Below are 16,362 nucleotides of genomic sequence, written 5' to 3'. Positions count from 1 at the left end.
ACTCTGGTTATCAAGTACCTATAACTAGTATAATTAAGTAAATCGATTTGTATATTTGTATAACATAGGTAGTATTTTTAATATTAATAATTATATTAGATTTATTATACAATAATTAATATAATACCTTTTCCATTGTTTCTTTAACATTTTACGACAATAAATAATCACAATTAACTATAAACAGTATTATAGGATGATGCATGAGACTTAAGGTTGAGCTATAAATTATAAAAATTTGTTTTTCATTTCAATATCTGTTATAAGTATTTTTGAATTGTTTTGCTGACCCTTTTTAAATCATGAATTTCCAATTGAAAAAACCTAGTGTAGTTTTAAAACATCTCAATTCTATTGTTGAGAATAAAATAGCTAAAGAAGCTTCTACAAAATCATCGCTTAGTGATGTGATATTTTTACAAAAAGAACAGAAGACAAATGGATATAAGACGTAAGTGATAATTACAATTATATTATTATTTTTATAAGTATATAATTTATAATCTTTTAAATACATGTAATGTGAAAAGTTACTAATAAGTGGAACTTTAATAATGCAATTAGTAGTTAGTAGTTAACAAGTATACATTTTTGAGGGTATAATAGATGATAGCTAAATAGTGCTGCGGTCAAGAAGCGACTGATGTTTGGGTGCATCACATCAATGAGACTACCTGAATTCTTAGTGACATAGTCATGTCCCAATTAGGAAACCCATATTATTTCAAAGATTTACTATACCATACCCTATAGTAACAAAGATCAATTCTTACAACTTAAGTCCTGAGTTTTTAAAGCTCTGCTATAAAGATTTCTAAAAAATATTAAACAAAAACTTAGGTACTTAATTTAGCCAGTCAACAATTCCAAGTGATAGAGAATGTTATAGTTGACAATTCTTAAGTTAAATATTTAGGCCTATACCTATAACCTATGTGGTTATATTTTCATAGATTTATTTTTTATTTTATTTTAGTACATTTAATAGTGAAGTTAATAATCCTACAACAACTTATGAACAACTTCAAACTACATTGATTCAAAACTGTAAGTATGATAAATGTCAAGTCTGAATGTAATAAATAATAACCTACCTTTATCTTTTTATATATACTGGGTGCTGCTTTTTTTAACTATATATATTTTTTAAGTAAGAACTTAAATGTATAAAATCAAATTCTAAGCAAGTAATTAATAAATACTTTTTATAAGTGTTTAAAATTTAAATTAACAGAGTAGGCACTCATTCAGATAAATTTAAACTTAATAAATGTTATTTTTTTAATGATTTCATATAATCTAAAAAATAACATTTCTAAGTATTTATTATAGCTTTTTAATAAACCCATCATTTATATAATCATAAAAAAATCCATTTCTTTAAAGTATGAAAGTTAAATAATTTACTTAAAACTTTTCATTTAAAAATGCTTATTCTTAAATATTTAAACAAAAATATTATGAAAAAAAAAAAAAATACTAAAAAATTATGAAATGTCTATACGACATAAACTAGATTCAATTAAAATAAACAATTTATTAACATACCTGTCTGATGATTTGTAAATTTGTAATATATGTTAATGGTGTTTTATCATTCTAGCAAACCGAAAAATAGAATCAACTACTATTGAAAAAAAAAACTTAAATAAACCTACTACAGAAATATTGGAATCTCAAAAACCAAACAAAGTGAGTATCTGTTAAAATTTAAGAATAATAAGTTTAATTATATTTTTAATGTTATTCAATATACCTAACATTGTTCATATTTAACTTGTATAACAAACAAGTTTTAATTATTTTTTGTTATTTTCAAATAACAAACTTTCCACAACAAGAAATAAATATTTAGGATTTAAATATAACTAAAGGTTAAGTAGGTATATAACATTTTTTTTTAGGTAAAATGTTTAATAAATAGTTGTATACTATTTGAAATATTAAAAAAAAAATGTCTTCCATAACCCATTCAAATTTTTTTTCTTTAGAAAGAAAATATAAATAACAAGACAATTAGAAGTACTACCAAAATCAATAAAAATAGTTTATTCAACAATGTGACTTATACATCAGAAAGAAGTGAAATTTTACATCATACTCAAAACAATGAAAGGAATAATTATTGTGGTATGTTTTTATATGGTATAAATCAATAGTATAGTCTTAATAGTAAAAGATATAAGTGATACAATTAAGTAGCTTATCTGGGGAGGTAAAAATATCAACATTTTGTGACAATGTGAAAATTTATTAAAAAAATATTTTCAAAATAATAAGTGTTGTTAATAATCATTCTGTATATTTGTATAATATGTATTACCTCTAAATTACCTAGAGTTCTGTTAACATTGTTATAGATCCAAATGTATCAAACAAAATTTTATTAAATGATGAAAATATTAATGAACTTGATGTTGCATCTATCCACGTAAGAATTTAAAGTCTATTTAATTACAGTTTAATCTTAATAACTTGATCAACTTCATGACTAATTTATTTTCTTAGCTTTTGTAGATATTTATAAGTTATGTTAAAGGTATCTTACTCTAATGAGTAAAAAATGAGTTTAAATTATTATTATTCTTTTTGAAATTCAAGTTATCAAGACTCAGCTGTAATATATTTAAGTTCAAATTATTTGAATACATTATAGATATTTTGTTTTAGACTATTCCAAAATTAGAAGCTCACATAAAAAGTTTAGAAAAAATAGAATATGAAATGTTACAAAAAGTGTTTAACATGTTTGTAAATATACCAGAGAAGTTAGCCATTAACATTCCTGGTCTTCGAGATCCATCATCTTTACCTCATCTTAAAAAAGTTCGACAAAAAATAAAAAATAAATTAAGGGTTGCTAAAGCACAATTGAAAAGTCAACAAAAAATTCCAAATATTGAGAACTCTTCAGTTTTGGATGATATCTTTGTTGCATCTGATGAAGATGAAAATTATGTAAATAGAATCTCAGAAAATGCTCTTGATGATACTCAATTAGTACACGATAAGAAATTAAATTTTCCAATAAAGTTAAATAAAAATTCTCAAATTAAAGCATCACTGGCTGAAAATAATGTTAACAACTTATCATGCACAATGACATCATCAAAAAATAATTTAGAAGAAAATCTTTACAAGCCTGAAGTAAGTTCAAATTTGAGCTGTCTGAAATCTACTACTAGTTTTCAAACAACCAATAAAAGTATGTTATATTTTCATTATCTTTTTAAATGATGATCCTAAAAAAAATTGATATTTTTTAGCAATAGATGTTAGTACATATCAACCAATTCAAACAGATCATATAAATACCAGTAATAACAAAGATCAATATTTAAGTGCAAACTCATCCATGGAGGAGTTCACCAAAACTGACTATAATTTTTCTTGGGAACTTTTAGCAGTTTTTAAAAAAACTTTTGGACTTCGAAATTTTCGTCCTAACCAATTTGAAGCTATCAATGCTGCTCTGCTTGGACATAATTGTTTCATTTTAATGCCAACTGGTGGTGGAAAATCATTATGCTACCAATTGCCTGCAGTTATATCAAAAGGTATAACCATTGTGATATCACCATTAAAATCATTGATTATTGACCAGACTCAAAAATTAAAATCTTTAGATGTAAGTATTTAATAAATTCTATTTTAAAAGTTTTAGTTTGAAATAAATATGTTTATTTTATGTAATCTAGAAATTTTAAAAATATAAGCTTTATTCAATTTCAATATTAATTTTGAAACAATTATTTTATCAACAGATATCAGCAGCTCACTTATTAAGTAGTATTACTCCCGATGAAGAAAATACAATTTTTTCTGAACTTTGGGGAGCTGATCCAGGTATATAAATATTAAATGATAATATAAATATGAATACTGTGATAAATTTATTTTTGATAATTTATAAATTAAGCATTGTATACACAATTTTATTTGTATAACTTTTTATAACTATTTATGAGTAATTATATGCTATGAATTTTAAACAACTATTGTATAATATTATCTATAATTATTCAAAAATATTAATATTTTTTATATCAAAGCTTTTTAGTATAAATTTGTATTCAATATTCTATTTTAAGTAAGACTTATGCTGGTGTTAAAGGATTAAAATTGCTGTATGTTACTCCTGAAAAAGTTGCGGCTAGTAATAAATTAACACAAGTACTAAACAACTTACATTGTAGGAATTTACTAGCTCGAATAGTTATTGATGAAGCTCACTGTGTGTCACAATGGGGTCATGATTTTAGGTTGGTATACATTTTATTCAAGTGTTTAAAGTAATTTTATTATATATAAAATATGAACTCATGTTAAATATTAATTTACAGACCAGACTACAAGCGGTTAGATGTATTCAAACAAAATTATGAAAATGTTCCAATTATGGTACTAACAGCTACAGCAACCCAACGTGTTCGTAAAGATGTTTTGCATCAACTTAATATTGAAGAAACAAAATGGTATAACATTTATTTAATTAAAAATTAAATTAAATTTCTGACAAATATGTTTGAGTTATCATGAATCTTTTAAAGCAATACAACTATTATTTTTTCTCTTTGTTTCTATTTTTAAGTTAATTCATTTAATTTGATTTAGTAACATAAATTTTAGTATATTCTGAATATTTAGTTTAGTAAGACGAGTTAATTTAAGTTAGCTTTAGTAGAGAATGGCTAGATTTTATTTATTTGTTTATAATATACATTTTTTATAATTAGGCATTCAATGGTAAAAATTGAAATACTTATGCATGGAGTTCTTAAAGGAAAATTATTTAGTTGTGTATACAATAATAAAAAATATATATATTTTTATTAACTTATTGTTTGTTGTGTGCATAAATTAATAATTAGATCACAACATTTAGAATATGAATATTATAAAATATAAAACGCTATCAACTGGGATATCTTCTAGAGTCATACCTGTTTATCTATGTCTGGCTGTGAAAACACTTCTTTATACTCACATAATTAACCATAAATCAAATTTTATTTTATATATGACTATATTAAAAATTTTATTTATTCTCATCTCCAAAATATTAATAATAGATAATAATAATAATAATAGATAGATATTTTAAAGACATTTAAAAAAAAAAAATAATAAGTTAATTTTTTTGATCAAAATATGATAATTGTTTTATAAATTACATATTTTTTTTTTTTAAAGGTTTGTATCCAGTTTTAATCGACCTAATTTAATTTATGAAGTGATTCCTAAAAAAGGTAAATCTTCATTATTAGAAATTGCCAATTTAATAAAATCAAAATTTGTACGTCAGTCTGGTATAATTTATTGTATGACTAAAAAAGAATGTGATAATACTGCTCTTTTTTTATCTGGAGAAGGAATTAAAGCTGTTAGCTATCATGCTGGATTAACTGATAAAAAAAGAAATGATGTTCAAATGCAATGGACTTCTAATAAATCAAATGTAAAATTTGATCAATATGCTATGAATGAGTTATACAGTTTTTTATAATTTAAATTATCAATTGCAGGTAGTTTGTGCTACAATAGCTTTTGGCATGGGTATTGACAAGCCAGATGTACGTTATGTTATACATTATTCACTACCACAATCTATTGAAGGTTATTATCAAGAATCTGGTAGGGCTGGACGAGATGGTGATGTTGCATACTGTTTGCTGTACTATAATTATTCAGATATGCATCGTATTAAAAAACTCATTGAAAGTATGAGCAAATATTTTATTATATTTCGGCCCACGAGAGAGCACTACTTCTTCGCGCATACAAATAGGCGGGTGGAGGCAGAGCGGCGGCCAGTATTTTGGAGAGTTAAGTGGTGGGAATGCACAAGAACGGACAAATTTTGGTCGCCGCCTAGAAATGGTCTCTCGTGGGTCAGAGTATAGTAAAAAATGTATTATCTTATATAAATAATTGAATATAATCCAAAACATATTGTTAATGGTTTTAAACATTAATATAGCTTTATCAATTCAATTATGTCTTATAAATATTTACAATTCACATTTATAAATAGGTTTTTATGTATTCAAAAAAAATATACTGGATTGTATATTATATGAAATATTTTTTAATAAAATATTATTGATTACCATTATGAAAAATAAATATAACTTGTCATATTACTATATTAATAATTTAAATATTTTTTCAGTTGGAGGTGGGGCTACATATGAAACAAAGAAAGTACGCTTTCATAATCTCTGTAGAATTGTATCATATTGTGAAAATAAAATGGATTGCCGTCGTGCTTTGCAACTTAATTACTTTGATGAACATTTTGATAAAGCTCAGTGCATTGCTAATGAGATGACTACTTGTGACAATTGTCGAATAAAGGTAAATTATTAAATATTATTGAAAATATTTTTCTATGTAAAAATAGTTAATTCTAGTTTAATAAAATTAACAATTAATAGAAATTTAATTAAGATAATTAACAAAAAAGTAATTAAATTATTAATATTAGGTGTCCTAATATAAGTTCTCATAAACAGTCATCAGATTGGGTTAAATAACTATTTATGAAAATAATTTATACAAGCATTTATTATGAATGAATTTTTAATTCCCTTCTAGTTACATATTATTATAAATTATTTTTTTATTCCAGCATTCCATAAAATTAATTGATGTTACAGAAGAAAGCATTAACCTAATAAAAGCCATTCAAAAAATCTGTAGTTCCGGCAATAATTTTACATTTAACCATTTTGTAGATATTTTCAAAGGAAAAAAAACTCCAAAAGTGGTGTTACATGGTAAAATTTGTAGTTATTTAACTATTTAGTTTATTATATTCTTAGAAATTATTTAAAAACAGAAGAAAACAATTATTATAATATAGGTCATGAACATTCTAATATATTTGGCAAGGGTTTACACTGGGATAAACATGATATAGAACGATTAATACATAAACTAATACTTGAAGGTTATTTATGCGAAGAAATGGTTGCATTTAAATCAGATATTATGAATGCATACATTCGGATAGGCCCTAAAGCAGAAACTCTTCTAGCTGGACTTATCAAGGTATGAACAAATTATAAAATAAATATAAACTATAATTAAATACATTTTTTTTAATTACATCAATTATGTTCATAGTTATCACTTGCATTTAGTCCAAAAACAAATTTGATAGACAGTAAAATTGTTAATGTTAAAGATAATACGATAAATCCAATGCTTGAAGAAATAAAAGAAAAATGCTACACTAATTTAATGGATACATGCCGTGGTTTAGCTGAATCATTAGGTATCAATACAAATGCTGTTATGACTGTCCAAGTAAGCTTAAAATAAATACCTTAAATATAAACAATACATTTAACATTAACATTAACATTTTTTTACATGTATAGATAAAATTAAATTAAAGAATATGAACAGACTTAATATTATAAATTTAAAAGTAAACTATGTAATAATATTAAACCACTTAATACATAAATATTTCAGGCAATTCGTTCAATGTCACAATTAATGCCTGAGACTGAAGATGATATGTTGAAAATTGATGGTGTGACAAAATCAAATTTTGAAAAATTTGGTCAACCTCTGTTAGAAATTACACAACAAGCAGCTGCAGAAAAGTCAGGTATAAGAAGCCATTATTTATATAGTCATAAAAGATTTAAAAAGAATGCAGTATTTTTAAAAATAAAATGTATGTTTAATACAGTAGCAATTAAAAATACTGAAGTGTCTAGAGACAGCACTAGTAATAGTGGATATTATCAAGAAAATACCGTTGATTCTCCAAATTATGAAGATATGGTCAATAGAATGATGGAGACTACATGTATCAGAGGAAGAAAACGAAAAACCACTTCTTCAATTAATAAAAGAACTAAACGTTTTAAAAGGAGTAAAGGAAAAAAAAGGTAGATTAATGGGTACAACTCTTCTGTACATTGGTGAAGATGATCACTATGTATTAAAATTGTATCCTAGTTCTAAGCCCTGCTTAAAATAGTAAATATCAATTTTTAATTAAATCAATATAATTTTCTTACAGAAAGAATAGTTCTAAAGGAACGTCAACTTCAACAATGGCAAAAATACGTAGTGCTGCCATTAAACTGAATGCTAAGTTACGTCCTACTAAAAAACCAGGATTTTTACCAGTGCCAAAACCAGCTTAGACATCAACATTAATTGATAATTAAAAATGAATATGTTACATTTTTACTTAATATCAAGAGAGTCCAGTTGCTGTTGTAATAGGAGACTTTGGCAGGAGTGTGCGTGTGTATGTGTGTGTAACAGACGTATATGGATAGACAAATGGCTATCACACTGAAGTTGCTTAGGTGTAATAAAAGTGTTTTCGACCCTAAGATGTGTATTATACTTCTCCTTACAATTTGTGTGACCTTAAAGTCTAAATATTTGTGTTGTGGTATTCATACCATGTAATTCAAATCCTTAAGATCTTAAAAAGAAAGAACGTAAAATGATAAACATACATATGCCATAAGTTGACAGTGCAGGCCAAATAATATTTTGGATGTAAGTCAATCAACAATATATGTATGAGAGGACAAAACACTAAAGGTTTTAGAACATATTACTGAGTGGTACGTTTAAGTGGCTAATCACAATAAATTGGTCAATAATTTAAAAGTAGAAGAAATAACATATTAAGTATAGTTCATGTTAAACTATTATATTATAGTCAACATAGTCATGACTCATGAGTATTAACTCTTATGTCATTTAAATAGTTACAAGTTACTTAGTAAACAAAAATCATTTATATTAAAATGACAATATCAGTATTACATCTTTGTCATGGTTCTAACATACAAATTAATTTGCATTCAGTTTAACCAATCTTGTATTATTAATTTAAATAGTAATGTGAATGACAGTAATGATTATTTAACTAAAAATTATAAATATAAGACTTTTTCATATATTTATAACTCACTTTCAAATTAAAACACCAATAAATAATTATAAGGTGCTCTAGACCATATTCTCAAGTACCTTTAGTTTAATAATAAGTTAATTCATTTTCAATATTAAACCTAAAAACACAAGATTGATTTAGTTAGATACAAATTTTCAATGTACTGTGTAGCGCATGGAGAAGTGAGAAAAAATAGTGCTGTGACATTTTTTTAATAACATAGGATGTTTTTTCAAAATTTGTGAAATTTTAAAATAGAAACACAACAATATTACACATATTACTCAAAAATTAGGTTCATTGTAGATAATTGTACTAATACAAAGATTTATATGATCACAATATATTTATTTCATAAAAATTGTTGTTATAAAAATTACGAGTCTCTAGGACAAATTGTACAATTTTTTTTTTGTCTTAATACGATGTATAAATATTATTTATTGAAAACTCTTATACTAAAATTATATCATAATTTTTAAGTACTATAAAATATTTAATGTAAATTTTCTAAAATAGGTGAACATAATATAAGTATAGGAACAGTGGACAGTGGACGTACATAATATTAACATCTAACATCTTGTAGCTTGTAGTATATAATGTAAATGATACTATAAACATTAAATTATTATAATAACGTTTACATAGTGTATAAAATAATCTAAAAAATTGAATTACATGGATTCTGTTAATTATTATACAATATATTAAGTTAAAGTATTGGTATATAAAACCGATGTATAAAGTCTTGACCTCTATAAATAGCTGATGTTTCATCATTATGTACACATAATGAACTTGGATGGTAATTTTTAATCAAATATTTGACTTTTATAAAAGATTATAGTTATGCCAACTTTTCACTGAGTTTCCTAAAATATTTATCTTACTAATTATTTCTATAAATAACTGTAGTGTTAACAATATACATATGTCTCTACAATTCATAATTTTTTATCTATAGTTACACAAAATAAATGTTAATAAGGCACATATTATAAAAATAAAACAAGTTTGAGCAACACTAATTTTGTAACAAAGATTTTTTTAAACTTAACATGTTAAATTAAAATAAAAATCTTAATTTGACACAACCATTTATCAAAATAAAAAAAAATATTATTAGAAATTTAAATAGTTTCCAGTCATATTAAGCTGATGAAATTAATAATAATGTCATTTAAAATATTATGTGTACTTAAATTACTATTTATTTCTACATCAAATGTATGGATTGGAATATTATTTTCTTTGTAAACAAAAATAAGAAAGTTTTACAATTTGACAAGGTTAAACATAAGATATTATTAAAAAGATTAACTTTAATTTTATCAATAGATTTTAACTTAATTTAATATTTATAAAATGTGCTACTTAATTGAATAAGATTAAAAAATTTAAATATTTTAATATAAATAAAGTAATATAAGCTTTGGATAAAAAATTTCTCCACTCTTTATTATATTAAGTTTAAATTACCTCATACATTATACATCAATAAGTGTTATATAATTATAATTTATATTTATTTAAAGCATAATTTTTAATATGGGATAAAATCAAAATTTTATTTAAGTAACAGTAAATTTTATATATTCTTCAAAGATAATAATTATTGTCATTACATTTTACTGGTGATAAACACCAATAAGCACTCACCTACAATCACATTATAAAATACTCAGAGTTAATTTTCGCTGCCATGAATTATAAACATAACAAATTATTTTTCAACATGAAAAGTTAGGTAATTTACGGTGTTTTTCCTAAAATAAGAGATTTCAAAATAGATACTATACTAACTTAACATAAACTATTTAAAATAAAATGTGTCGTGTTCATCTTATTAATTGAAATGAATAACAAAAAACAATTTTATAAAAATCCTGATTTGAGTTCAACACTATCTAATTTTATAATTAGAAACCAAGTATTTAAAATATTATAAAAAATATTGTCAATTAAATTTGATTGATTCAAAATATACATTTTTCACTGTATATATATATATATATCAATATGACCTAAATAATTGAATATAAAAATCATATACTTTTTTTATCTGTGTAAATAGTTGGTTGTGTAACTAAATTACACAATAGTTAACAATTAACTTAAGATAACGGAGTAAAAAAAGTTACTTAAAAATAATTGCCAATTTCAGATTTTTTTGTTAACAGCCATAATATATAGCTTATACTATATACTTTTCGTTTTAAACCAAAAGGGTAAAATTTAATGGCACCCACAACTTTTAACTATCATATTTTTATACTTTTTTAATATAACATTGTTATCTTCCAAAAAAAATAGTACTGCTTGTTGAGCCATTTTTGTGGGAGCACAACATGGTTTGGGGACTTGTAGAGGACTCATCAAATGCACCAATGTCTGAACAATTGCGTGGTTAGTTGCATTCATGTGAGCATTGAGCGGGAAATTACACTCACCTGTGCAATAAAATGCACCATAACCATCTGGTGCTATTATCCAATCCTGAAAAAAATATTAATAAATATTTCAATAATTTGATGTTTTTGTCTTTGTATTTGTTAATAAAATCAATTGATATGTTCATAATTCCTAAATTCAGTTTAAAAAATGTAAATAAAAATTAATCAAAATAACAATAACTTAATTTAAGAATAGGCAATATGTGGCCCATAGTCAAAAAACTATTCCACAGATGAGAAATAAATAGACAATAAAAATATTTTACTTAAGTGCAATATTTTTTTATTATTAATTTTTTCTGTGTAACTCCAGAATAACTAGCTAAGTATAAAAAAAAATGGTAACAGACCACTAAACATTTTTTTCATTTTGGAAATCAATTGCCAACCCCTGATCTAATACCACAAAATAAAATGCGATTTAATTATAATAATATTTAAAATAGAACATTCCATTTTAATTTTAACACAATAAAATATTCATAAGTTTATACTTTAGCATATTAAACAAAATATTTTAAACCTGAAATTATCAAAAAAATTAATGACTTTACCTGCCATTCGAGATCTCTAAAGCTCACATATAAGGTTTGTATTTGACAACTTCTGGATTGAAATCCATCTGCTATATCTGAAATATAAATTAGTACTTATATCACTGTTGTTTACAATTTTATATGCATGAACAATATTTATCATTTAAACAATATGAAATATTTATGAATAAAAAAAAAAAAAAAAAGGTTAAGAATTAGGTTAGGTTAGGTGGCTTACTAAAAAATACTTACTTTAATTTAAATTCAAAAAATCATTCTAAACTGAACTTGAATTTCTCATAAGAAAAAAAAGATATAATCTAAAAACTGGCTATTTTATTTTATTTTTTTTTTGTTTATAGTTTGACACAGTTTTCTAGAAAATTAAATGAATTGATTTTTGAAATAATCTTTTGTTTAAAAACTTATGATTTTGCAGAGCTTCTTCACTTTACACAAATAAGAAAAACGAACAATAAATTTAATAATTTGATTTAATATTCTTATATGCCATGGCCGATGTTGCACAGACTATTATTACATTTTTAACGAATCAATCATCATAATGTTGATGGTTCACTAAACATGATTTAGTGGTTCCTTGGTTGGAACTTAAAGCTAATTCATTTTTTCATGCAACCCATTATAATATTAAACTATACTTCTATTCAAATTCAAAACTACACTCAATAACGACTAGTTTTTGTTAGAAAATCAACGTTCTGTAAAGCTTCGCCTATTTTTCATCCCCACCTAACCTAACTGTATTGTAATGTTATGCCTTTACACAGTTGACAGTCAAGTATTGTTCTTAACTTGAATAGATTATTTTACCATAATAAAAAAATGGATTAGTAGATAATAAGAAGTGATACAATTTTTATATGAATCTTGCTTACTTTGAAATGGGTTAGAGTTGTAGCTACTTTCAATAGTTTTCCTTCTTCTTCGTCTATAATGTTTTTGAAGAGAGGGACCACCAACTATATTACCTCCATTTCTAGACTTCAAATAAACAGCCATAAAAGGTTTTTTTGATTCAGATAATTGATGTTTGTCAGCCCAAGTCACCATACCAATTTCTTCAGGTTTGATTTCATGATCTAATGAACATATTAAATAATTTAAATCAAAATAAATACTTTTTTTTTATCATATATGTTTATAAGTATTTATCGTAATAAAACTAATACATCTAAATTTTAAAATAATAGAAATTATATACTTTGACTCATACAAGAATAGCTATAGATATTAACCAATTTTATTTATTAAAATTTTCTAAAATTATACAGAGTGATTTTTTATCATACAACCGTCATTATTTTAAAAAGTATAGATTGTTTTTCTAATTTTGTTGTTTTCAAAATTTTCGATACATGTTTTCACTCTTCTAATAGTATAAAAGCTATCAACTTTTGATTTTCAAATGGCAACCTATATTAATAACTATATAAAATAATAAAGCCATTATTTTCATAAATTTTCATGTTAAAATTTTTAACTTTTGTTGATCAGATCAGTCGACGAGTTATAGCTGCTCAAAGTTGGTTGGTTTAAGAAAGTTTATATAAGTAAAGTTATACTTCTGTACTAATTAGTCAGAACTGGGATTTTTATTTGTAAAGTCCAACAGCTATAATAGTGATGAATTCCATATTGTCGACTCCATGGTGTAGTGGATAGTGGTGATAATATTTGTACCTATTACTACCTGCCATGGCTTCTTATCAATTGTCATATAATTATAACTAATTGGACTTAATATTACTACTTATCTACTGACGAGTTATAACACATTTAAACTCAATTAACTCTTCCCAAAACTATCCAACTTTGAGAAGCTATATCTGATATCTCAACAACAAATTAACGAAAAATAAAAATTTGAAAGTGATAATTCATAAAAAAAAAATAGCCTAATTAATTTATGAAATTTTAAGTATAGGATTTCATTTGAGAATCAAAAGTTGATAGTGGTTTACCTAATAAATATAAGAGTGGAAATATGGAAGTGTTTTATAATTCTGGAACAGTATAAATCTTAAATTTTTTAAAAAAAGTCAATACTTTTTGAAATAATGAGTGTTGTTTGATAAAATAATCACCCTGCATAATTATATACTGAAGTCATGTAATGTAATAGTTTGTTAAAATACATACTTTTTCCTACTTGATTAAGTTAGTTTATCCATTTAATTAAATATATAAACATATAAAGTTTTTTTTTTTTTTATAACAAATTTATAATAAAATGTTTTTTTAAACAATAAATAAATGTAAATTTAAAATAATTATATACTATTAACTCTGGTTCAAATTAATGCACGAAATAAAATTGTTTTGATAATATATAATCAAAATTGTATTTTTTTTTTTATATCTATAGGTATATCATTCATAAATTTATCTATTAACATTTTTTGTTATTCAAGAATAAAATATTAATAGATATTTTAGTGTTTTTAAGTGATTCAAAAATGAGCAAATCAACATTCATCAATCATCATTAATATTATATAAATTAAAAACTATTAAATTCAATTTTGTTTCTAGCATATTTTACCTTCATTATCATGAGAATGTACAGAAACATATAATCCTCTATTAGGGTATAAGTAATGGGTCCATGAAACTAGAGCACCAGTTGCATTAAACCGAAGCCATCCATCATAATCTGTTGTTGTATTTTGGGTATCCACAAATTCTAATTCTTTTTCTCTAATAAATAAATGGTAATAAGAATAAATAAACAAATAAAATGTCATAGGTAAATATAATTTACTTACCCATTTTTTGTGATTAACACTTGATACAATGTTACCGAATACTTTTTTATACTACTTAAAGTCCCAGATTGGTACAAATGAACTTCAGCTGAAGTAATCATATGAGTTTCTTCAGGTGGTACATCATTTAATTCAAATAAAATACGTTTTCCATGTTCATGCCGAACATTACTAACTGGAGCTAAAAATAAATTAAACATATAAGTAATATTTAACTATAATAACGTTATGCTTAATATATAGCAGTTAAACATTACACTAAATCAGATCGAGTGAAAAAAAAAAATTAATCACAAGTATGTATTTGTTTATTGTTTATTTACATAAACTTCTTTTAAGGTTAACCATTTAATTTTATTGGTTTCTCGTATCTGGAAGTTATATTAATAAAGAAATTGAGATTCATAAGCTAAAATAAAACAAAAATATTAGTATATTTTAATGGCAGTTGGGATCCCAAAGATCCACTTGTATATTCTAAGTGGGGATGAGACACAGTACTTTTATCAACATTTAAATAAAAAAACTAAGGAATTATTTTTTTTATCTGTTTGATTAAAAATAAGTTTAAAAAGTTCTTTTAAAATTAATTTTATAAATAGTATCACAAATATTATTGCATTTAATATTAAAATGTTTGTGTTTAAAGAGCTCTCAGTCACCTCTCACCTATAGGCCCTAGGACAACCAAGTTCAAGATTCACCATACATAAAAGCAAACTTAGTCACCAATAATGAAAATAAATAATTTCAAATAACATGTTCAGATTATCAGTACTTACAATGATTTGATAGGTATAGTGTGACAATAACATCACTATCTTGTACTGTGCGATCATCGTACTGACCAACTTCGGAAACACTTCTTGTTTTTCTGTCATGTAAACCATCTTGTTGTATGGATCTATAGACGTCAAACAAAAACTGTGGTGCCGATCCGTCTAGATTCTTTGGAGATTTTCGTGGGATTTTCGGCACACCAAACATGGTCAGTATCTCTTGTTCGACTTCATTTCGTTCTTCGACCGACATAAGATCTTGCTTAACTGTCTGAACACCGTTGTCCATGTACACACCAGTAGGTGATCCAGCAGCAACCATACCGTACGCTGATATGTGGAACAGTACGGCAAACATAAACAGACATTTTTTTTCGTACATTTTGGTTGTTACTGTTATTAGTGAACTATTATTTGGTCATGAAACGAGGGGATTCTGTAGTACGAGACGCGAACGCTGGAAAAATACAACACTATAAGTTTACAACAGTCAACAACGATCCGAACTCAATCCGATTAGCCCACGGCCGATCGTGGAATGTCTGTGAAAGATAGCTCCGGCGTAGTTAAATCCTATACCACAGATAAGAAATTGGTTGATACCAGTTATATTAGGTTGCATTAACTTAATTTTTAAGGGGCAATCAGTAAACCTTTTTTTAAACAGATAATATGATAATGATAATGAATATAATAATATGACTTGGATATTTAATAAGATACTAGATATTATTATAATTTTTGTTTATAATTATTATTTATTTTTTATTTATAATATTTTAACTGTCACAGATATTAATTTGATAATATTCAACAGTTCAACACTTATATTCATTGTAAATTAATATAAATGTATTATTTATT

The 16,362-nt window shown here is 24.5% G+C and overlaps 2 protein-coding genes across 5 annotated transcripts; one reads left to right on the top strand and one right to left on the bottom strand.

Moving 5' to 3' along the window:
- The first annotated feature begins 53 nt into the window (after positions 1 to 53).
- LOC114126638 (recQ-like DNA helicase Blm) lies at positions 54 to 8,363 on the top strand. 4 transcript variants are annotated; one of them, XM_050205353.1, is made up of 19 exons: positions 54 to 451; positions 977 to 1,047; positions 1,604 to 1,692; positions 1,992 to 2,130; positions 2,361 to 2,431; positions 2,671 to 3,205; positions 3,267 to 3,628; positions 3,765 to 3,846; positions 4,115 to 4,262; positions 4,344 to 4,475; positions 5,194 to 5,458; positions 5,526 to 5,721; positions 6,173 to 6,357; positions 6,632 to 6,779; positions 6,866 to 7,053; positions 7,129 to 7,311; positions 7,483 to 7,621; positions 7,709 to 7,907; positions 8,042 to 8,363. In XM_050205353.1, exons 1-19 carry the CDS (start codon positions 303 to 305, stop codon positions 8,166 to 8,168), a joined length of 3,408 nt encoding a protein of 1,135 aa, XP_050061310.1. In that variant the 5' UTR covers positions 54 to 302; the 3' UTR covers positions 8,169 to 8,363. The 4 variants fall into 4 exon arrangements, with proteins under 4 accessions (XP_050061310.1, XP_050061311.1, XP_027846439.2 ...); XM_050205354.1 differs by having other exon boundaries at positions 55 to 451; positions 3,273 to 3,628; positions 7,706 to 7,907; XM_027990638.2 differs by having other exon boundaries at positions 56 to 451; positions 7,706 to 7,907.
- A 1,158-nt stretch (positions 8,364 to 9,521) lies between these two features.
- Positions 9,522 to 16,056, bottom strand: LOC114126644 (protein 60A). The gene is made up of 6 exons (XM_027990643.2): positions 15,502 to 16,056; positions 14,720 to 14,900; positions 14,497 to 14,651; positions 12,830 to 13,033; positions 11,949 to 12,025; positions 9,522 to 11,437 (listed from the first exon to the last, which is right to left on the bottom strand). Exons 1-6 carry the CDS (start codon positions 15,878 to 15,880, stop codon positions 11,177 to 11,179), a joined length of 1,257 nt encoding a protein of 418 aa, XP_027846444.1. The 5' UTR covers positions 15,881 to 16,056; the 3' UTR covers positions 9,522 to 11,176.
- Between the last annotated feature and the right edge of the window lie 306 nt (positions 16,057 to 16,362).

The sequence above is a fragment of the Aphis gossypii genome, chromosome X, assembly GCF_020184175.1.
Source record: "Aphis gossypii isolate Hap1 chromosome X, ASM2018417v2, whole genome shotgun sequence".
In the NCBI taxonomy this organism is placed as follows: domain Eukaryota; kingdom Metazoa; phylum Arthropoda; class Insecta; order Hemiptera; family Aphididae; genus Aphis; species Aphis gossypii.
This window is presented reverse-complemented; position numbering and strand designations above follow the sequence as displayed.